This window comes from Syngnathus floridae, chromosome 11, assembly GCF_059516105.1.
Source record: "Syngnathus floridae isolate MCC-2025c chromosome 11, RoL_Sflo_1.0, whole genome shotgun sequence".
NCBI lineage: Eukaryota > Metazoa > Chordata > Actinopteri > Syngnathiformes > Syngnathidae > Syngnathus > Syngnathus floridae.
In genome coordinates, this window is record NC_142423.1 from 6,364,285 (window position 1) to 6,387,149 (window position 22,865).

General features: G+C 44.6%; 2 protein-coding genes across 6 annotated transcripts in view; one reads left to right on the forward strand and one right to left on the reverse strand.

Annotated features, from left to right (window-relative positions):
• Positions 1-22,865, forward strand: part of LOC148390626 (low-density lipoprotein receptor-related protein 1-like) — a 69,630-nt gene that overhangs the window by 32,789 nt on the left and 13,976 nt on the right. For all 4 annotated transcript variants that reach the window (XM_088390316.1, XM_088390317.1, XM_088390318.1 and 1 more), the window contains exons 7-47: positions 1,239-1,401; positions 1,481-1,703; positions 3,786-3,975; positions 4,048-4,191; positions 4,812-5,048; positions 5,125-5,305; positions 5,862-6,084; positions 6,358-6,547; positions 6,617-6,742; positions 6,903-7,043; positions 7,117-7,242; positions 7,305-7,421; positions 7,499-7,579; positions 8,334-8,501; positions 9,251-9,433; positions 9,506-9,703; positions 9,883-10,128; positions 10,609-10,806; positions 11,298-11,502; positions 11,569-11,733; positions 11,806-12,050; positions 12,318-12,449; positions 13,209-13,436; positions 13,508-13,682; positions 14,544-14,638; positions 15,177-15,326; positions 15,415-15,555; positions 15,771-15,896; positions 15,989-16,120; positions 16,221-16,355; positions 16,431-16,560; positions 16,649-16,775; positions 16,851-17,002; positions 17,095-17,219; positions 17,848-18,222; positions 21,229-21,418; positions 21,498-21,702; positions 21,854-22,046; positions 22,198-22,323; positions 22,440-22,568; positions 22,660-22,779. In XM_088390316.1, coding sequence (XP_088246442.1) covers positions 1,239-1,401; positions 1,481-1,703; positions 3,786-3,975; positions 4,048-4,191; positions 4,812-5,048; positions 5,125-5,305; positions 5,862-6,084; positions 6,358-6,547; positions 6,617-6,742; positions 6,903-7,043; positions 7,117-7,242; positions 7,305-7,421; positions 7,499-7,579; positions 8,334-8,501; positions 9,251-9,433; positions 9,506-9,703; positions 9,883-10,128; positions 10,609-10,806; positions 11,298-11,502; positions 11,569-11,733; positions 11,806-12,050; positions 12,318-12,449; positions 13,209-13,436; positions 13,508-13,682; positions 14,544-14,638; positions 15,177-15,326; positions 15,415-15,555; positions 15,771-15,896; positions 15,989-16,120; positions 16,221-16,355; positions 16,431-16,560; positions 16,649-16,775; positions 16,851-17,002; positions 17,095-17,219; positions 17,848-18,222; positions 21,229-21,418; positions 21,498-21,702; positions 21,854-22,046; positions 22,198-22,323; positions 22,440-22,568; positions 22,660-22,779 — 6,936 coding nt within the window. The remainder of the gene's footprint in view (positions 1-1,238; positions 1,402-1,480; positions 1,704-3,785; positions 3,976-4,047; positions 4,192-4,811; positions 5,049-5,124; positions 5,306-5,861; positions 6,085-6,357; positions 6,548-6,616; positions 6,743-6,902; positions 7,044-7,116; positions 7,243-7,304; positions 7,422-7,498; positions 7,580-8,333; positions 8,502-9,250; positions 9,434-9,505; positions 9,704-9,882; positions 10,129-10,608; positions 10,807-11,297; positions 11,503-11,568; positions 11,734-11,805; positions 12,051-12,317; positions 12,450-13,208; positions 13,437-13,507; positions 13,683-14,543; positions 14,639-15,176; positions 15,327-15,414; positions 15,556-15,770; positions 15,897-15,988; positions 16,121-16,220; positions 16,356-16,430; positions 16,561-16,648; positions 16,776-16,850; positions 17,003-17,094; positions 17,220-17,847; positions 18,223-21,228; positions 21,419-21,497; positions 21,703-21,853; positions 22,047-22,197; positions 22,324-22,439; positions 22,569-22,659; positions 22,780-22,865) is intronic.
• Positions 17,376-21,712, reverse strand: LOC148390627 (galanin receptor type 2-like). 2 transcript variants are annotated; one of them, XM_088390323.1, is made up of 2 exons: positions 21,460-21,712; positions 17,376-19,496 (listed from the first exon to the last, which is right to left on the reverse strand). In XM_088390323.1, exon 2 carries the CDS (start codon positions 19,434-19,436, stop codon positions 18,441-18,443), a length of 996 nt encoding a protein of 331 aa, XP_088246449.1. In that variant the 5' UTR covers positions 19,437-19,496; positions 21,460-21,712; the 3' UTR covers positions 17,376-18,440. The 2 variants fall into 2 exon arrangements, with proteins under 2 accessions (XP_088246449.1, XP_088246448.1); XM_088390322.1 differs by lacking the exon at positions 21,460-21,712 and adding an exon at positions 19,581-21,440.

The window sequence follows — 22,865 nt, forward strand, 5'->3', positions numbered from 1 at the left end:
AAAAACAACAACACAGATTTGTTTGGATTGCTGTTGTATGAATGCTTATGAGACAGTTTTCTGCAAACATTTCTGTTGTTCAGCCCTAGTTTGCATCCACGCTAATGCTTGGTCATCTTCGTCTTTGCACAGCGTTGGCACATTACGGCGGTCGGGAAAGCATGGAGCCATTGTTCGGCCGGAATATTGCATCAGCCGCATGCAAAACAGGGAACTATTGACAATGTGGAGGAACGATGGGATGGCAGAGGGTCAATTTTTTTTCCTCCCTAACAAAACTGACGCGTCGGCCCTCATTCTCATAAATAGCATTAAATAAAAAAAACGCAGATTTAAAATATATATACGTATATATGCTCACAACATAAGTCAAGTCAAGTTTATTTATATAACATCCTAATCCAAAAGTTTTGCATTCGAATGAATCAGAAACATTCAACATCAATTGTCATCGCGTTTCTTCTGGAATCATCAATTATCTGCCTATCTCGAAAGTGTCAAAAGAAAAATCCCTTTGGCGCTTTTTGCAAGCAGCAAAGTTCACAATGTTCACAATGTTATCATGCCTGGCTCTTATCACACCCAAATTTATCCCAAACATCTGATTTAGTCTTCATTGACAATCTGGTATTCCCCTCTAGTTGATTTATCTTTAATGGTCTTCATTATGAGAGGGCTCAAGGGCTGATTTTCATGATTTAAGTAATTTTGCCTTGATAAAAATGATTTGTTTGAGTATTATTTCTTTTTTTTTTTTTTTTATGTGTTGTTCTGGTTTCTTTCCCACACTTGGATCATTTTCACCTATATGCCAAAAGCAACAAGTATCGTTGATGAATGTTATTATTTTTTTACGGATGATGCAAAAACATTTTTGCGTGGATGTGAAATTCTTCTCTTTTTGACATTTAAATTTGAATTTGATTGGCCTGGAACTGAGACATGCCTGATGTTTGCCAGCTTGATGCTGTTCACTTGACAACTCATTTGTCAGTTGAGCAACTCCCCTCCCTCCCTCCCTCCCCTGTCCAAACTCAAAAACATGGACTGCTTGTGTTAAGAGCAATTTCATGGTTCATTGAGTTCACGTCAACCTATGATCACGACCTCTCACTTGCTACAAGTATTTACAACAACATCACAAGTTCAGCTTCTTTACAAGTCCACAGGAATGTAAGAACTAAAAATAAATTTGGCTTTTCCTCGCACCTCCTCCCCCGACCCTCTTCTCTGTGCAGATGTGGAGCAGATGGCCATCGACTGGCTCACGGGAAATTTCTACTTTGTGGATGATGTGGATGACAGGATCTTTGTGTGCGACAAAGATGGACAAACGTGTGTCACCCTTCTGGACCAGGAGCTCTACAACCCCAAAGGCATTGCCCTGGACCCCACCATGGGGTCAGTGTGGTGGCTTTTCATACAGTGATGCCAGTCAAAGTCTTCAACTTCAATTGGGTTTGTCCATTTCTCTCCTCAGAAAGGTGTTCTTCACCGACTACGGTCAGATTCCCAAGGTGGAACGATGCGACATGGACGGCCAGAACCGGACCAAGCTCGTAGACAGTAAAATTGTCTTCCCGCATGGGATTACGCTGGATCTGGTCAGCAGGCTGGTATACTGGGCCGACGCCTATCTGGACTACATCGAGGTGGTGGACTATGAAGGGAAGAACCGGCACACCATCATTCAAGGCCTTCTGGTAAAAGCAACTAATGCAATCATCACCTCGAAATGTCTGGCGTCTGCCTGGTGAAAAATGGGCGCGAAAAAGATGGAGGGCGGGAGCAGCTGATTAATTGCGTCCAATATCAAGGTGGTTAATGTTCCGTGCGGTTTGGCTCCGAAAGCCGTTACCATGACGTTTACTGTGATCTGCGGGAAGTAATGGCTTTCATTTATAGTCAGTAAGCCTCAGGGCACAGACATGCACACACAAACACAAGTCCCATGCTGTGTGCGTGCGCGCGCATGTGTGTGTGTGTGTGTGTGTGTATGCGCGCGCATGTGGACTTATTCTTGTCAGTGTCCTTGAGCCGACAATATTAGAAGCATTAGAGTGAATGGTTGTCTTAAAATTTAACTCATCTAAAATGTAGAGCGGCGAGAAGTGATAGGAGGAAATCAAAACAAGCCCAATAGGGCAAATTATTAGGTACACCCTAACCCTGTGTACCAGTATCTAAACTGAGTTACTTGACTTATGTTTACGCCACACTTGTTTTTCCGAAGTTGTCATACGCGCTAAAAAAAAGTTGCGTAAACTCAAAATTTCAAGTCAAAAAACTTTCACTTGGGAAAATCAACAAAATATATTTTTTTTAGTTTTGCTAATGTAAAAATGGACTTTGCTGCGTGTCTAACAAAGAAATATGAGTTTTCTATATATCTCATATCAGAGCTTGCAGGGGTACCTAATGTTGTGGCCATCCTGAGTATTTCAAAGCTTGTCCAGTTCTTTGTGTCGACTCCACGGCGGCTATTTTATGATAAGGTAGAAAAAATGGTGTCCTTAAAATCATGGAGTCGCAGTCCCTGTGTCACCATAGCAGCACTATGCCCATGATAAGACGATAACGCTCTGCTCGAGGTGTGTGTTTGGCCACACCGGTTTCCTCCAACCACATGCTTGCATTGGAAGACGAGTTGTCCTTCATTTCTGTCCTGAGAAAAAAGAAAAAATCTTAACTTAAAAACAGTTTGAGTCGCCGAACTCCCTTCCTGCGTCACTCGGTTGAGTTCAGCAGGTTACCATAGCAACAGTACCTCTGCCTTTACCAGCAAATTACCATTTTTAAGGAGACTATAATTGTGTGTGAAAGACTTACAGTAGATTTGAGATGTTTTTTTGTGGCTGTTGAAGACGCCCTTATGTGTCTCTCTGGTCACCACAAAATTCAAATGTGCTTTCAGTATAATGCAGTAAAGATGTTTGTTATTGCAAAACGGTCTGATTCATTTGAGGAGTTTTATTCACATTTAATTGGATTTCTTACTTTCCTATTTCAGTCATGCATTAAGAGAGCTAGTTGTGGTGTTTTATAACATCCTCGGCTCCAACAGTAATGTGGTTTCACTGAGCATTAGTGATCATCCTTGCTTAAATCAACATATTGTGTCCTCAGACAGGTTTGCTAATTAGTTTTGTCGGATGGAGGTTGTTCCACAACATTAACCGAGTCAGTTTTATGCATAACAGGAAGGAAGCATCAATTTGCTGATGAAAAGTGAAAAGTCCAAAGTCATGCAAAATAAAAACATTGGCCATTTCAAGAAATATGTCATGCTGTTAAATAATTTGTGTATAGCTCAGAAAGAAAATGGGTTCTATCTTCAGGAAAGATTATGTCAGGTAAATGAATTATGCAAGAGCTGTGGAAAAGTCACAGATGAGTAGCTTTTGGTGTCTCTGGAGTCCAAACAACATCTTGATGGAGGATCCTTCAAATTCACGCATCATCAAATAAACGTTTCGCTCACCCCTAACAAAGGAGAAAAATTTGCAGTAAATTGCACCTTTATCTATAAACAGTCAATTATTTCTTTTATATAATGCATAATGATTATGGCTTGAGATACAAGTATAATATTACTCTGAAGTAAAATTAAAAAAAAATTTCCCATAGCATAAATAATATGACTGTGAGTTACTATATATTGTCTGGTGAGTTTTTAACTTGTCAGTCTACATGTGTTGCTGCACCGTTTGTGTTCAACATGCATTCAGCCGGAAAGTTATGGGGTTGTTCTAAGTATTATGTTTTGTCTCTACTTCTCATCCAAGATTGAGCATCTGTACGGGCTGACTGTGTTCGAAAACTACCTCTACGCCACCAACTCGGACAACGCCAACATGCAACCCAAGACCAGCGTGATACGGATCAACCGATTCAATAGCCCTGACTACCAAGTGGTGACACGTGTGGACAAAGGAGGCGCGCTGCATGTCTACCATCAGCGGCGCCAACCGCCAGGTACGCACTGCATTTTGTCACAATATATGTAAACGCATTTGCTTTGCATAACATCTTCCCGCTCCTGTGTAGTCCGAAGCCACGCGTGTGAGGTGGACCAGTTTGGAAAAGCGGGAGGTTGCTCCGACATCTGTCTGCTGGGAAACGGACACAAGACCCGCACGTGCCGCTGTCGTTCCGGATTCAGCCTGGGAAGCGATGGCAAGTCTTGCAAAAGTAAGTCGTATGATGAAACGGTTAAATTTCACCTTCAACAATTAAATAAAACATGACAAAATTTGCAAGGACTTAGCTTATGAGGGAGCGCTGGTCAAGTGACAGGTACATTTTGACAAATTCTCACTCTTCCATAAAATTATTCACCAAAACCGAGCAAACAACCCGATGGATTTTAAAGGTTATGCAACTCAAAATATTTGAAGTAGATGTTTTTCGTTCAATCGTCCTCGCTGAACAAAAGTCTCGTCTACTAAGAAGCTTTGAAAAGAACTGATGGTCTCTGACCTTGTTACAACTATACTGCCAGCCAGCCTGTCATTTTACTGTGAGTTCTGTTTTTTTATTCAATTACAGACTAAAATTTATATCCTTATTTATCTCCCCCCTGAGGTCAGACTGCCAATGAAAATGTTCGTAACGATTTTACTGATGAAGAGTCTCTTGAACGCTACATAAATCTGTCTCAAGAGTGAGGGATCTCTTGCTATTCATTTATTATCATGAAAAGAAAAAAAACAGAGCGCAGTTAGCATCTAATTTGCTCATTTATTCTCACAGATGTGTTCAAGTGATTTCCATTTTTAAGCGCTGCTGTCAATTCCTTGTTTCTGCTTCAGAGCCCGAGCATGAGCTCTTCCTAGTCTACGGTAAAGGTCGCCCGGGGGTCATCAGGGGCATGGATATGAATGCCAAGGTTCCCGATGAGTACATGATCCCTATTGAGAATCTAATGAAGCCCAGAGCTCTTGATTTTCACGCCGAGAGTGAGTTTATTTACTTCGCCGACGCCACCAGCTATATCATTGGGCGGCAGAAGATCGATGGGACTGAGAGAGACACAATTCTAAAAGAAGGTAGGTTGCGACACCACGAGGAAAAAAAATAAAGAAGCAGCAGCACGGGAGACTTAATTTGGAATTTTTTTCCCAGGGATCCACACGGTGGAAGGCATCGCCGTGGACTGGATGGCAGACAATTTGTACTGGACCGACGACGGGCCCAAAAAAACCATCAGTGTGGCTCGGCTGGAGAAAGCCTCGCAAACTCGCAAGACTCTCATTGAAGATAAAATGACTCACCCTCGCGCAATCGTGGTGGACCCTCTCCACGGGTAAGGCAGATGGCCGCAGGTTCCTCCACCATCATCAATGTTGCTGCTTTTTTTTTTTTTTGTAGCCTTGGAAAGCACTTTTAGTGGTAATGAAGGGTCATTATATTATTTCTGCTCTCTTCCAATCATCTTCCATTATCCCTAATAATAAGACCGCTAACAGACCTCCACCTAGGTTGATATTAATTTGAATTGATTTGTACTTCATCTGCGCGTTTGCCTCTCACACTGTCATAGCGAGCCTAACCTACCTGTGAATGGATGAGTCTTATTACCGTGACCTCTTGAGCTCTGTCTTGAGAAATAAGTGCTCAAAAATACACACACGCACACGCTGACACACACAATCGCTGCTTTGCTGCCATGATGTGAGTTGATGGCGCGCCCCGAGGGAAAGGCACTAGCCTGCACTAATGCCTGAAATCCATCAGGCTGCGGGAGAAAAAAGGCAGTTGCAGAAAGGAGGGAAATTAAGACAGATGGGGTATTGTACGTGCAAAAATATTGAGACAGACTTTTTGATCAATAAAGAGGTTTAACTTTATGTCTTCTCAAGGTGGATGTACTGGACAGACTGGGAAGAGGATCCCAAGGAGAGCAAACGAGGAAAAATTGAACGGGCTTGGATGGACGGCTCCAACAGGGACGTTTTCCTCACGAGCAAAACGGTGCTGTGGCCCAACGGCCTGAGTCTGGACATCCCGCAGGGAATCCTTTACTGGGTGGACGCCTACTATGACCGCATCGAGATGGTTTACCTCAACACCTCAGAACGCAAGGTTAGAACTCGCCACCGTCACTATAATTGGAACACTTTAACATAGCTTAGCTTGAACTGTATCTCGATGTCTTTATTCGTTTTTATGAAGCCGATACAAATGAATTAGGAAGCTTTTAATTTGCAAGTGTTTTAATGCTTGTTCGGTAATGAGCCCCAAAATGTCAACTGCCTAAATTTCTAGCGTCATTAGCTGGAAACAGACAGAAGTTAAAAGCAAAGGTCACCACTGACACATTTTGTCCTCTTCCTGTGTTTTTCTTCACATGGCTAGACGGTGTACGAGGGCCAAGAGCTGAACCACGCCTTTGGTCTCTGCCACTATAAACACTTTTTGTTCTGGAACGAGTATCGCAGTGGCAGCATATACAAGTTGGACACCACCACGAGCATTGCCACCCTACTGCGCAATGAAAGGCCGCCCATTTTTGAAATACGCATGTATGATGCTCAGCAACAGCAAGGTAGACAATCCACTTGTCTGTTTTTCCTCTCCTTTGTGTTTATGACACTTTACGTTCTTCATCTTCCAGGTTCGAATGCGTGTCGTGTGCACAACGGAGGCTGCACCAGCCTGTGCTTGGCCATACCGGGAGGTAGGCAGTGTGCCTGCGCAGAGGACCAAATACTCGATCCCACTGACAACACCAGCTGCAAAGGTGAGTATCAAATGTTAAAAAAGAATATAAAATATAACCACTGTACACAAAACAACAAACATTCCAACACAAAATGCTGCCCATGCTACATTCATCAGTTTATACCTTTTTATTTGTTTTCCCTCCATGTTACTATTTTGCTTCTTCTTGTCATCCGCAGCCAACCCGTCTTACGTGCCGCCTCCTCAGTGCCAGGCCGGAGAGTTTGCCTGTAAAAATAATCGCTGCATCCAGGAACGCTGGAAGTGCGATGGCGACAACGACTGCCTGGACAACAGCGATGAGGCTCCCGACTTGTGTCGTAAGTTGGCAAACTCATTTGCATATCTCTCCAGCCTGTCTCTTACTTTTTTTTCTTTTTTTCTTGTCTCCAGACCAGCACACCTGCCCTACTGACAGATTTAAATGCCAGAACAATCGTTGCATTCCCACGCGCTGGTTGTGCGACGGCGACAATGACTGCGGCAACGATGAGGACGAATCCAACGCCACCTGTTCAGGTAGTCAGAGAATCAGGTTCCCCATCCGTGCAGTTCTGGTTGTAATCTGGTTGCCCTTCCAGCTCGCACATGCCCGCCCAATCAGTACTCGTGCGACAGCGGGCGCTGCATACCCAGCTCCTGGACGTGCGACCTGGATGACGACTGCGGGGATCGGTCCGATGAGCCTGCCTCTTGTGGTGGGTCAACTTGAACCCCCTTCCTCACTCAGGAATGTTCAGTATCCAAAATGATCTGATTTGTTTTGTATACACAGCCTACCCCACGTGTTTCCCCCTCACCCAGTTTACATGCAACAATGGACGTTGCATCAACATCAACTGGCGCTGTGATAATGGTGAGTGGCATTTCCGCATTTCTCTCTTTTTCACTGTCTTCTATTTCCATTTCTGAGCTCAATCTCACTCACCGGCTGTCACCATGCAGATTTATGTTTGCTTTCCTATCTATTGGTCTCCTAGTTCCGTGCTATTCGCCCATTTTGGTGTCTCGCATTGATTCTGTCTTTCAGAAAACGATTGTGGCGACGGCTCTGATGAACTGCATTATCTGAACCTGGCCAGCTAGTGCATAGATCAACATGCACCGCAGCAGCAGCCAAGACGCTTGGCCGGCTTGTAGATTAGCCCGGCAGGCTAACAATAACTTAAGGGCCGCTTAGCTTTAAACGTGGCCACGTGCCGACGCCAATATCGCTGCCGCTGCACGAAGAAAATTTCGAGTTTAATTAGATTGGGCAAATTGCAAATGCATTATCGAGTCATGCAAAGATAATCCAATTGGCTGTTTTAGAGTGACAGGTCAAATGATAAAAAGAAGCGTGTTGGCAGAATTAATTTTTTATTCAAATCAGATTCTGTCGCGATAAATGTTATAAGGGACGGACGGGATTGGTATGGGGTATAAACTGCTTATTGTGCTTTTCTGCCAAGCTCAATGTATCAAAGCTGGATACATCCCCTCACGGTGCATGGTTTGATCAATGCAGTTTCTGTCATTAAAAAAAAAAATCTCTGGATGCTCTATTCAAACACCTTTCCTTTGTTGCCGTAGACGACGCTTTGTGATGTGACTGTGAATTTCCCTTTCAGATAATGACTGCGGGGACAACAGTGACGAGGCCGGCTGCAGTCACTCGTGCTCCAGTGCTCAGTTCAAGTGCAACAGCGGTCGATGCATCCCCGATTATTGGACTTGTGACGGGGATAATGACTGTGGGGACTACAGCGATGAAACCCACGCAAACTGCACAAATCAGGGTCGGTATCTCAGACTACTTAGATCCCAGACTGTTGATGGCCAAAAATAAGAATAATAGGAGAAAAAAATATTATTAGAATTATTATCAGAATTTGAATATCGTATATGAATATTAGATTAATATAGAATTAAGTGAATATTATATCTCAGCCTGCCTATCGGTTCTGAAGTGTAAAATGATATCCAACGAGATTGCTCTTATGTCACTCAAGTTTAATCAAATCTTAACATTATGTCCTGCTTCTAGGGTTGATTCGTTCTGTTTTATTAAACAAAGAAAAGCATGCTAACCTAATCACGTTTTACTAATAGCTAAAGTACAGTCTGGCCTTGAAGAAAGTAGGAAGCTTTGAGAGATGTCTCAATTTAAGTCTGCTGCCTGCACCGAGTGGCACTTTTTATTTATTTATTTTAAACGTATAAAATAAAAAGCTGTAGCCTTTGGGCAATGACTGAATGCCAATAGACTCCTCCTGATAAGCGCTGCCATTTTCACATATGCCTCAAGTGCACATCATAGAAAATGTTTCATTGGCAAACAAAATTTGTAATTATTCTATACAAGTGCTTGTTTGGAACACTTGTTGGTGTGAAGGGCTCTTGTTGGACATGTTGGACGGGATCCTTGGATCTGATTGGTACGCAATAAAATATGAATAGCAATACCGACAATCAATTAGCTTTTTTCAAAAATCAGTTGAACATGAGATGATGAATGATGCGGCGTCCTCTCCTTTTTCCCCCGCAGCCACTCGTCCGCCAGGAGGCTGCCACACGGATGAGTTCCAATGCCGCATGGACGGCCTGTGCATTCCCCTGCGTTGGCGCTGTGACGGCGATACCGACTGCATGGACCTGAGCGACGAGAAGAGCTGCGAGGGCGTCACGCACATGTGCGACCCGGCGGTCAAATTCGGTTGCAGGGACTCTGGTGAATAATCTGACGTTACTGCCGGGGAGCCGATAAGGGATGATTTGCTTGACAAGTGACATCTCTTTGCAGCACGGTGCATTAGCAAAGCTTGGATGTGTGACGGAGACAGCGACTGTGAGGACAATTCGGACGAAGAAAACTGCGAAGCGCTGGTGTGTAAACTGTCTCACCACGTGTGCGCCAATGACTCCACCATCTGCCTGCCTGCAGAAAAACTTTGCGATGGCACGGAACACTGCCCAGATGGCTCTGATGAGAAACTCTGTGGTAAGCACCGACGGAACCGAAGATTTGTTTTGGGTGACGGAAACATGACAACAAGTAAAGCGCGGCATCAAGATGGACAATTTCATTCGGCCTGCAGAAATTGTTGGAACCACATTAACTCGGGTCACACATTTATTAGATACTAATATATGCTAATATCCAGATTTTCTTTTTTTTAGACTTGTGTTCGCTGGACAATGGCCACTGCAGCCATAATTGCACAGTGCTCCCCGGCGAGGGTGTGATTTGTTCTTGCCCGCTTGGCATGGAGCTGCGTTCAGACAACAAGACCTGTCAGATCCAGAGCTTCTGTGCCAAACACCTCAAGTGCAGTCAGCGCTGCCGACAGGACAAGTTCAGTGTGAAATGTTCTTGCTACGACGGTTGGGAACTGGAATCCGATATGGAGAACTGCAAGAGCACCGGTAAGACAAAATATCGGAATGCTTGATGAATGATGCACAGAGAATAATGAATATAGAAGTAGCCCAAATTCTGGCAAAGAATTTAAAAAGGCTAGCCAAAAATGATCAATAGTGAGTTACGCAAGCATACTTGAGAGACAAAGGTAAAATCCTAAAAATCTCAAGCACTTTTATTACTTGAGATGAGTGAAGATGCTTTTAATTCCGCTTTAAATTCAATAATCCAGTTGAAGAGCATCCTCTTCCAAGACAATTCTGGTGATGAATGATTCTGCCAGGTCTTTCATCCATTCTGTTGCTTGTCACAAATGCACTGTTTTATTTATGCTATGTCGTAACCGGCCAGAATTTGAACACATTTCCATCAATGGGTAAATTACGTGGAGGTGTGGAACTGAAGTGGCCCTAGTGAGGCTTAAACACTTTGCCATCTGTGTCCTTTAAAACGTGCCCTGTGACTTTTACTCTCCATTCCCACAGATCCTTTTAAGCCCTTTATCATTTTCTCAAATCGACATGAGATACGCCGCATTGATCTCAATAAGGGAGAGTTCAGCGTGCTGGTGCCCGGTTTGAGGAACACCATCGCTTTGGATTTCCATCTGAGCCAAAGTGCCCTCTATTGGACCGACGTTGTGGAGGATAAGATCTATCGTGGGAAGCTATCTGAGAATGGGGGTGAGATTTGTGTGGTTGCAAACTTTGATATGATAAAGTGAATGAAATATTTTGAAGCAAGCAGTACCATGGCAAAAAACTAAATGGAGTTCAAAAACCGGCAAATTATTTAAATGAGTATGATTCCTCCCAAACATTTAAATGCTAGCATTGGAGTTAATGTTATGCAATGTTAGCTCAGAATAAAATTTGGTGGATTACATTTACATAATTCGGAAAGCCTGAAGCAAAGTAAATCACCGCTTTGGGGTGCAATGAAATTTGGGTGCCATTATCTATAAATGTGCAAACGGTTTAAGAAAACAAGTTTCCAATTGGAATGTGAAGCAATATTAGGTTGGATTTTTTTTTTCTTTGCACTATTGTAAAATAATAAGTACGTCTTTCTTTCTCGAGGCACATTTTTTTAATTAAGACTTCAATTTGTCCATAAATGAATAAACTCACACAAAATGGATTAGCATTTACTTCTTACTTGTCTTTTTCTGAAGCTTTAACCAGCTTCGACGTGGTAATCCAGTACGGGCTGGCGACCCCCGAGGGCCTGGCGGTAGACTGGATAGCGGGAAACATTTACTGGGTGGAAAGCAACCTGGACCAAATTGAGGTGGCCAAGCTGGATGGCACCATGAGGACCACACTGTTGGCCGGAGATGTGGAGCATCCTCGAGCGATAGCCCTGGATCCTCGTGATGGGTATTTAACACTTGCACTGCAACGCACACAACGGCAAACATTTTCTTCAACACAAACTCTTGTCAGGATCCTCTTCTGGACCGACTGGGATGCCAGTTTGCCAAGAATTGAAGCAGCATCCATGAGTGGCCAAGGCAGAAAGACGATCCACAAGGAAACCGGCAATGGCGGCTGGCCAAACGGACTCACTGTGGATTATCTTGAGCGCCGCATCCTTTGGATCGATGCCAGGTCAAACACAAGCGGCTTTTTAGGTGCTTGGAGTAAATCGAAAACCCAATTAAACGTTTTTGTTTATCGCAGGTCGGACGCTATTTATTCCGCCAAATACGACGGTTCTGGGCTGATTGAAGTCCTGAGGGGCCACGAGTATCTGTCCCATCCTTTTGCTGTCACCATGTACGGCGGTGAAGTTTACTGGACGGACTGGAGGACAAACACCTTGGCCAAGGCCAACAAGTGGACCGGGAGCAACGTCACTGTCGTCCAGCGAACCAACACGCAACCTTTTGACCTCCAGGTCTACCATCCGTCCAGACAACCTGAGGGTGAGCAATTGGAACACTTGTTTGTTTACATTCCAAATAAGCTAATGGCAATGACATCATGCACGCTGCGATGGCCAAATTACAATTTCATTATCTTTGATCCAGACTGGAGACTTCAATCTTGCTCCCCTGCCTCATCTACTAACATCTTCAAACTCCCCCTATGGAGCTCTAATGATTAAATTATATACCCTGCGTACTGAAGCCTTTGATCCCCAAATGATAAAACTTGTAATTGCATTAAAAGGCTTTTTTTTTTCCCTCCAGCGCCGAACCCATGCGCAGATGTAAATGGCCAGAAGCCCTGCACTCATCTATGCCTCATCAACTACAATCAGACATTCTCATGTGCCTGCCCCCACCTCATGAAACTTGGGCCTGACAAGCGTACATGTTATGGTAAGCGTGAACACACACACACACACACACACACACACACACACACACACATACATACGCTCCGCAGCTACAGCACAAGACAAATTCTCGACTCACTCTCGCTAAGCTTGCAAGTAAATCCCTCTCACTTTTTTTTTTTTTAAAAAGCAGAATGTAATCCCTGTTCTTGCTGAATCGTTTATTTTTGTTTATGTATATATAAGTGTGTGGGTGACAGAAGGGAGTTTGGCATTAAACAAGACTTTTTTTTTTCCCCCTCATCACTTTGAGGTGCCATTATTATGACGGCTTTTGTGTCCATTGAAGTGACTTTGTGTGTAGTCGGCGGCGCTTGAGATTAGTATTCAGGGCAGGGTTTGCTATTCTCTTCAGGGGTAATGGAATGGAGAGGCTCGCTCTTGTCTGATGCGGGCATCCACCGCAGCCCGCACCTCGCCTGGCTGAGCTGATCCAGCCTGACATTATTATTCCCCTCCTTCCTTTCACACTTTCTCTTTCGCTGTCTATCAATTGTCGGCGAGCGCGTCAGTTAAGTGATAATAGGACCGGCTAGACGATTACAAAAGTAATGGATAGCTTCTCATTGCATTCGCTCGCATGCTCACAACCGAGTTAGCCAGACAAGCAGACATAATTGATGCAAAAGCCGCGGGAACACAAACTGTTTATTCAAGCGGCCGTAATGATCGAGGAATCGTTTACGTAAATCTCTGGAGGCGCAATCAAAGAAAACAATCCCCCCCTCCCTCCATCCCTCAGAGGATCGTCAGTTCCTGCTCTACGCTCGGCAAATCGAAATCCGAGGAGTGGACATAGACAACCCCTACTACAACTACATCATCTCCTTCACCGTGCCTGACATTGATAATGTGACCGTGGTGGACTATGACGCTCTGGAGCATCGCATCTACTGGTCCGACGTCCGCACTCAAACCATCAAGAGAGCTTTCATTAATGGCACTGGAGTTGAAACCGTGATTTCTGCTGGTATGACTCATCATATAAAACAGGATGTCATCAAATATATTCAGTATCATAATATTTTTCTCCATCTTTAGATCTGCCCAACGCTCATGGCCTTGCGGTCGACTGGGTGTCCAGGAATCTCTTCTGGACCAGTTATGATGGCAATAAGAAACAGATTAATGTTGCCAGACTGGATGGCTCTTTCAAAAATGCTGTCATCCAGGGTCTGGAGAAGCCCCACTGCCTGGTGCTGCATCCCATTTTGGGGTTAGTCACACATCCAACCCGTCAGTCCAGTATTCAAATGTCGAGATCACCTTTAACCTGCCACATGTCACATCGCTTCATTCTCAAAGAAGTTTCCGCTCCACTGGTTCCTGAATTATTTACAGTCTGTTTGTCCGTATTTCAGCTTCCTTGTTTGTCCTCCATCTTTCGTCTCTTTTCGCAAATGTTTTCCTTAGTGTCTTGAAACCTAATCCCCCGCTGAGCTCCCCAAAGCAAACCTACCCGACCTCTCTTCTCGCCAGCACAGCAGAAACGGTCCATCTGTATTTATATACAGGCTGGTTTTGTCCTGCAGGAATTTCTCTTTTTTTAACTATTTTTGAGGTAGATCAGAAAGTTCCTCTAGCAAATGTTCTGGTTTTTATTTACTCCTTCGTGTCTTTCAGAGAGTCGTCCCGTCTTTGAAGCACACTCAAATAGAGGAATGTTTCCGACGTGAGCATTGTTGGCGTGGGGGGTGGGGGGGAATGAGGACCAGATGCTGCCTAGATGCATTTGTCCTCTTACTGACACTAACGTAGCAAATGCATCAGGGCCTGTGTCGAGGCGGAGTGTGGGGCAAAAAATCTGCTGCATCCTGTTGTTATTTGAATTGAAGGCGTTTTAGCAATTAAATCAATGGTGTGGTAGAGACTGTTTGTTTTAAACATTCTACCCAGGCAGACGCTTGATGTGTTTTGGAGCCAAATTTAAAGAGCTGTGGTTTTGTTGCTACGCTTTCAAAGCCACGTTATTCAGTCATCTCGGGTTTCCGACATTTTTATTTTTTGTGCCACTCTGAATGAAGGCACGTTTTTCGCTGCTGTGGCTTTACTGATTCTCTCCGCTTGCCTTCCTCAGAAAGCTCTACTGGACAGATGGGGACAACATCAGCATTGCCAACACAGATGGCAGCAACCAAAGTGTCCTATTCACCAATCAGAAAGGCCCCGTTGGTGAGTGATTGAGCGTGTTTATTCAGGTGTTCCTTGGGGGTTCCCTTCAAAGACGCCATTGGACCAGTATAGATAACACATTAACATCAACATTTGTTGAACTGCTTTATTTTAAAGCTTTTGTTTAGACTCATTGCACACGGCTGAGGTTATTTGTGAAAAATGTACAGGCAGATATACTCAGATGTATTTATTTTTCCATTTATGTTTTTGTAAGAAAGCACTTAAAGCTGGCATCCTTTTTATGGAATAACCAAAGCATCTCAAGTTTGACCTTCATGCATTATCTGCATCATTGCGTTGAATTGGCTTGTTTGATTATGATACATTTTTGAGCGGCAGATCAATTTTCTATTACTTATATTTTATTTATTTTTCTCATTCTGGCGTTTAAGTTCTATCATTTTTGTCGTAGGCTATTTTGTAGTTACGGTTTCCCTCAGAGGGCTGTTATCTAGGTGAAACCAACTTAAGGGTTCACCTTCTCATCCTTGAATCAAACGTCAACTAAAGCCAAGAGCTTTTTTTTGTTTCGTAGGGCTCTCTATTGACTTTGATACCAAGCAGCTTTACTGGATCAGCTCCGGAAACAGCACCATCAACCGCTGCAAACTGGATGGCTCCGGGCTTGAAATACTTGAAGGAGTCAAGGGCAAGCTGACCAAGGCGACTGCTTTGGCCATCATGGGTAAGTCCCAATTTCTGTATCATTCTAAAATGGCAATTCATCTGTTGAGCACGTTTCTAATTGTTTCTGAATCTGTTTCGTCCTGCAGGCGATAAATTATGGTGGGCCGACCAAGGAACTGACCAGATAGGAACGTGTGACAAGAAGGACGGCGGCAATTGGAAAGTCCTGAGGAACAGCACGTCCCCGATGATGCACATGAAGATATACAATGAAACTGTACAGAAAGGTGCGTAGACCCTCCTTTTTTAAATCTAATTTTGAAGTCAGTTCTTTAATATGGCTCTTGGAATGTCATTCCATGTGTTGAAATCATGTTACCCATTTATAGTCGGTTCCTCTCGCGAACATCCTGCTTGTTTATCTCAGTAAATGAACATCTGTCTAGATTTGGACTTTTCTATGATCTTATTTGTTGGCACTTGTGGGTTTTTTTGTTCCTAGGCACTAATCTTTGCAGCAATAACAATGGTGACTGCTCCCAGCTGTGTCTCCCCACCTCCCCGACCACCAGAGCCTGCATGTGCACTGCAGGATACAGCCTGCGTCGAGGCCAGCAGTCTTGCGAGGGTGGGCCATGTTACACTCTCTATTACGCATTTTTAAAGAGTGTGTTAATGGGATCAAGCACTTGTTAAAGAACAAGCGTGTGTTTGCTCTAGGTGTTGGCTCTTTCCTCCTATATTCTGTCCACGAGGGTATCCGTGGTATTCCTTTGGACCCGGCGGACAAGTCTGACGCACTGGTGCCAGTGTCAGGAACTTCCCTGGCCGTGGGCATTGATTTCCATGCTGGTAATCCTCTCACTAAGAAAATATCCACCCTTATTAAAAAGCACGGTGGACAGAAATCCTGTTCGGTTTCTATGAATCAATGTCTATTTTTGTTTCTCAGATAATGACACGATCTACTGGGTGGACATGGGTCTGAGCACAATTAGCAGGGCCAAGCGGGACCAAACATGGAGAGAAGATGTGGTCACTAATGGCATCGGCAGGGTGGAGGGGATAGCTGTTGACTGGATAGCAGGTGAGAAAAAACACCAAAATGGTCATCAGTACACACACAGACAGAAATGAAATATTTTACCCCGTCTTCTTCCAGGAAACATCTACTGGACAGACCAAGGCTTCGACGTGATCGAGGTGGCCCGTCTGAACGGCTCCTTCCGCTATGTGGTAATCTCGCAAGGCTTGGACAAGCCCCGTGCTATCACCGTTCACCCTGAGAAAGGGTAAGACGGCGGCAATCTTCAATCAGCGCTGTGATTCGGCTCATGATTGATTCCAAGGCGAGTCATCTGTGTGTTTGTGTGTGTGCAGCTACTTGTTCTGGACAGAGTGGGGCCAGTACCCTCGTATCGAACGTTCCCGACTGGACGGCACGCAAAGAGCTGTGTTGGTAAATGTCAGCATTAGCTGGCCCAATGGAATCTCCATTGACTATGAGGTAGGCGAACAAACTACTTGCTTGCATAGTGCATTACTCCTTTTTGTTTTGGATAAATTGACTGCGTGCCTACAGGAGAGTATGCTGTACTGGTGTGACGCCAGGACCGACAAAATTGAACGCATCAATCTGGAGAATGGAGAGAACAGGGAAGTGGTGCTTGCTAACAACAACATGGACATGTTCTCTGTGTCCGTCTTTGAGAGCTACATCTACTGGAGTGACCGGTGAGATGCAGTTTTTTATTTTTCTCCTTCTCCTTTAGTTATGGATTATGAAGAGTCACAGTCCTTTTGTTTCTTGCTCTGTTTTCGAGCAGAACTCACGCCAACGGCTCCATAAAGAGAGGCAGTAAAGACAATGCCACAGACTCTGTGTCTCTGAGGACCGGGATCGGGGTGCAGCTCAAAGATATTAAGGTCTTCAACAGGGCCAGGCAGCAAGGTGAGCAAGTCTTTAAACCGTCAAATAATACATCAATTAGATGATGGACAACTTGAATTACTATATTAGTAGTTTGAAACAATTTGAATTACATATTGAGTCAATACGCTCAGGATTTAATCACGAAATGATTGCAATAAAACGCAACAGCATGCATAAAATATTTCCTCATGTGTTTAATCGGTGAGTGTAATATACGGTTCACATTTGGAATTGAGCACAGATGAATGAACCTGTCTACAATGTTCTGATTTATGGAGATGCACCTGAATATGTGTGCTCGTAGTCTGTAGCCACAACTTGAGGTACATTCGTACTTGTCATAGAACCAAATTATGCCTTAACAAATATAATACTACTTACAGATTTTCTTTTAAGTCACAGGAAATGGGTAAAAAAATAATCTGTTTTACATTATTATTAACAAATTGTTAAATGATTACCATTTTGACAGATTAAATGAAAACTGAGCGTTATGTTTACAGAGGCAGAATTAATGCAAAATTTATATCAGCACTTATAAGATTGATCCAAATGAAGGTACCAGGAGTGTAGTTAAATGTCTCATTTTAAAAATGCTGGCAATTCCAAAAGAATGTTTCTGACCATATTCTGTATGTCCGTGCAGGAACAAACGTGTGCAAAGTCAAGAACGGCGGATGCCAGCAGCTTTGTCTGTACAGCGGCAACGGCCAGCGCACGTGCGCCTGCGCTCACGGCATGCTGGCCGAAGACGGACGCACCTGCCGCGACTACGACGGCTACCTGCTCTATTCGGAGCGCACCATACTAAAGAGCGTCCACCTCTCGGATGAAAACAACCTGAACGCGCCCATCAAACCGTTTGAAGACCCCGAGCACATGAAGAACGTCATAGCGCTGACCTTCGATTACAGAGGGGGAGGAGGGAAGGGAGCCAATCGGGTCTTCTTCAGCGACATCCACTTTGGCAACATCCAGCAGATCAGCGATGATGGATCAGACCGCAAGACTGTTGTCGAGAGTGAGTATTCCTGCTTCTTGATAATCTCAACATTCCTTTGGGGTGTCTTCAATGATTTCTATGCATGATTTCAACCAAGCAGTGAGATTCTTCCCAACTTGTTGAGTAATCCTCTGGAGTGCCCGTTCTTTCCTAGCAGTCTTTTAAATGATTAATTGTAATTACAAGTGGTGTGACTCAGCCCCGTGTTTGTGTAGCCGCTGAGTAATTACTGTCAATCAGATGGCCCCACCCCCATTGGCTCGCTTCCTTTCCCTCTTAAACAGCCTCAGCAGATCCTGTCGAAACTTTTGGGAGATGAGCACATAGAGGATGGGGTTCAACACCGTCGACGCGATGGCCATGAGTCGTGCGAACACGCTGAACGGGCCGTAACGTGGCGATGAGCCGGTGGCCCCTGAGCTTTTGTCAGATAGCAAGGCCAGTGTTAAGCCATAAGAAGGCAGCCAGCACAGAGTAAACGCCAGCACCAGTATTGCTGACGTTTGGGTGACCTTTCTCTGGTAACGTTCGACTTGAGGAGCCTGAACAGCGTTCCGAGTCCTCCACAGGAACAGGTAGATATTACCGTAAGCGATGGCGATGGTGACCAGGGGGAGCAAGAAGGCCACCAAAAAGTGGACCAATCCATAAATGAGCTGATCCTGGTGGTAGAGGAAAGCAAAGCAAGCAAGGGCGTCCGGGTTATCTGGAGAGCTTCCTACAAAACGAAACACCAGCTGGGGTGCCGCCAGAGCGCAAGCCGGGACCCAAAGAAGTCCGGCCGTCATGGCGACGTGGCGTGGAGATAGGAAGCGGTAAGTTCGGGTGGGGTGCACCACCGTCATGTAGCGCGACACCGCCAGGTTGGACAACGTAAAAGCGCTGGCCGAGGTGCAGGTCGATCCCAAAAATCCCACCAAACGACACAGGAATTCCCCGAAAGGCCATCGCTGCAAGGCGATGGCGGCCGTGTGGAAGGGAAGCGTGGAGAGCAGAAGAAGATCCGCAAAACTCAGGGCCAGCAGGAGGATGTCCGTACCTGTTCCTGACCGAGCCGTCCTCCCCCTGTTCCTCCTGCATAGGATCACCATCACCGTTGTGTGCCCCCCGACACCCAAAACCAAGATCACGGCATCAAAAATAGGGACGAGGACCCGTTCCACATTTCCGACCCCATTGTCACTGCTGTTCCCGTGCCGATCCTCGACTGCAGCAGAGTTCCACAGCAGCATTTTTATATCTTCACTTGAGTCACGCTTGTCACCGCAGTCATGCTCAAGGTTCTCGTAAAACTGCAGATAAGACAAGTGGAAAGAATTGCTCACATTGTGAATGAATGCCACTTTAAGCATGACAAAAAAATAGCAATTTCCAACCTTTTTCTTCAAAACGCCACAGGGAGCCTGTTATGTTGTTAAAATGAATCCACACATCCAAAGAATTTAATTTATGCTTGTCGGTTCTGAATGAACAAAATCAATCCTTCAAGAATCCCGGTAACTTTTTCACTATGGCAGTTTGTTTTGTTTCTCATCACCTCCAAGTAGCTCCACATGACATCTTTGCCAGATCGCTTCGCAGCGAGCCATATTAAAGCCTTCACTTCTCTTGGGGAGGAAAAGAAATGTTGCATAGCTTTACAGCGAGGCAAGATAAAGGCGAGCCATCGGCCGGTGAACTCTGGACTGATTATCATAAGGCAGCACGGCCATTGGCTAACCCGCTTGCTGCGGGCGGTCCCTCGGAGGCCGAACATAGTTTTTCCCAGGGTCTGTTCAATTTCTCAAAGGATGCAATTGTTTTGGGCTTTTTGCACACCTATTGATGAAAATTAGACAAGCTCATATAAATCAGCAGATTGACTTGAAACTCATCTGTGCGGAAATCTGAGTCAGTCTGACTGTTTATAATTGTAAACGGTAGAGTGAAATTCAGCAGCAGATTCTTTACTTTTCAATTCTAGCTGTTTTGTTGTAGTGTGTGCTTGTATATGTCAACTATATTGAGAAATCATAAATTATTGTTTGCTATCAGATACCTGGCTAATAATTGACAAACACTGACCTGCAATCTCGTTTGCTTCGACTGACATTGTGAGCGCAAGACAGAATAGTTCATAAGAGTTTTGTCACCTTTACTTAAAACTGCGCTATGTGTTCGTGTGGGTCAATGCAGAGGTAAACTTAAGTGGCCGGCAAAAATTTAGGAGGCAAAACAGCAGGGAGGATTGAGCTCCTCTAAGTGGGTGGAAAATCCTTCACTTGGCTCTCTAGTGGCTTCTGCAGAGACAAATGTTGACTCATGTTCAGGGAATTGCAAGGCAGATATTGAGTTTTTGTGTCAAGTGTCTCGCCTGGTGGCGAAGCTCGCCATCGGTCCACAGCTGTTAAAAGGCAACAGCGGATTTAATCGAAGCACCTTCGCTCTTTGGGACGATTAGCAACGTGATGTCTGTTAGCTGCTGTGATTAATGACGCAGTGATTTATTATTTTTTTTGTAAATGACATTCACAAAGAGGACATTGCGTTCCTGCATTTTAGCACTTTAATAGCCTCTGACTCTTCCACTCTGTTGCCATTTCACATGCTTCCTCTTTTTCCCGCTTCATTTTATCTCTCATTTGTTGTTGTGTTTATAAATAGATAAAAAAAACTTTTTTCTAATTAGCAATGTTCTAAACTGAACAGATAATAATGGTTGGCAGTTTGTAACAAGCGTCTACTAGCTGTTGAATGCCTCGTGTGGTGTTTTTCTCACAAGAGTTTTATTCACAAAGCATTTAAAGCACAAGGAGAGTTGATAATAATAATAATAGTCTGGGTAATGCCACTCAAAAACAGGTTTATGATCTAAATGTTGCTTTTGTAAATTGTGTTAATTACGACATGTATATTTGGTAATGTTTTTCCACCAAAACGCCATCTGCTGTATCAGGTGGTGTCGTTGGCTGTAACGCAAACGCCCCTGTGCTTATTTGTCCTTTTGCTCAACTTGCTCTCTCCACGTTTGGTGTGTTTTTGTAGATGTGGGCTCAGTGGAGGGTCTGGCATACCACAGGGGCTGGGATATGCTGTACTGGACCAGCTACACCACTTCAACCATCACCCGTCACACTGTGGATCAGAGCCATTGGGGTGCTGTTGATCGGCACACCGTGGTCTCCATGTCAGGAGACGACCACCCCAGAGCCTTTGTACTTGACGAGTGCCAAAGGTCGTCATCTTATACTTCTCACAAAATGTTTCACTCCTTACCACCTTGTTAACGTTCCAAAATTATCCCACCACCACAGCCTGATGTTCTGGACCAACTGGAACGAGCAGTCCCCCAGTATCATGCGCGCCACACTGACTGGGTCCAACGTGATCGTGATCATCGGCACTGACATCCGAACCCCCAACGGCTTGGCCATCGACCACCGCGCTGAAAAGCTTTACTTCTCCGACGCCACCCTGGATAAGATTGAGCGCTGCGAGTACGACGGCAGCAGACGCTATGTGAGAGACACCCACGCATTGCTCAAACACAACGCAATATTTATACTGCAGTGTGATTGCATATTATGATCTGTGGGTTTGTTTGTCCTCTCCCAGATTGGAATTTCCTGAATGCGGCAATCCATAAGTGTGCTTGTGCTTCCCCCTGTAGGTGGTACTGAAGAATGAACCTGTGCATCCGTTCGGCCTGGCCGTATACGGAGACTACATCTTCTGGACGGACTGGGTGAGGAGGGCTGTGCTTCGGGCCGACAAATACACCGGAGGAGACATGAAGGTTCTGCGTGCTGATATACCTCAGCAGCCAATGGGAATCGCCGCCGTGGCCAACGACACAAACAGCTGTGAGTATTTTCCGCTGCCTTTGTGGGAGTTATTCTTTTCTTCAAAAGCTCTCAGTCTGTTGCAATGATCTGAATCCAACCAAATGTACTGAAGGTTGTAAAAGTAAGGCCCTCGTGTCGCGGTTGACAGCAAATGTTCCCCTGTGCACAGGTGAGTTCTCTCTGTGCCGTGTTAACAATGGAGGATGTCAGGACCTGTGTCTGCTGACTTCGGAAGGGAGGGTCAACTGCAGTTGTCGCGGTGACAGGAAGCTTTTGGAAGACAACACTTGCATAGGTAATGCAGTGCTGTATTGAATGACAATATCATTTTGGACGAAAGGAATTGAATTTCCCCTGATTAATTCAATCGTTTTTCAAATTATGAATCATTTTTTTATCCTCCCACTGCAGCTCTGAACGCGACCTGCAATCCCATCGACGAGTTTGAGTGCGGTAACGGAGATTGTGTCAACTACACGCTGACTTGCGACGGCATGGCCCACTGCAAGGACAAATCGGATGAGAAGCAGTCTTACTGTGGTAAGACTTAGTACTCTGTTTTAATGAGGCGTAAAGGCCCAATATATCAATTCTATTTTTGTGTGCTATATCATACCAAATTTTGTTCCAGCCAACCGTTCATGCAAGAAGGGCTTCAGGCGTTGCGTGAATGGCCGCTGCATCGGGCATCACTCCTGGTGTAACGGACAGGACGACTGCGGGGACAATTCTGATGAGCTTTTCTGCAACAGTAAGACCGTCAATACCATTTTAGGCTAAATGTCGATTCACAAAGCAAATTATTTCTAATGGGGAGATGGTATTTTATATTAGGTC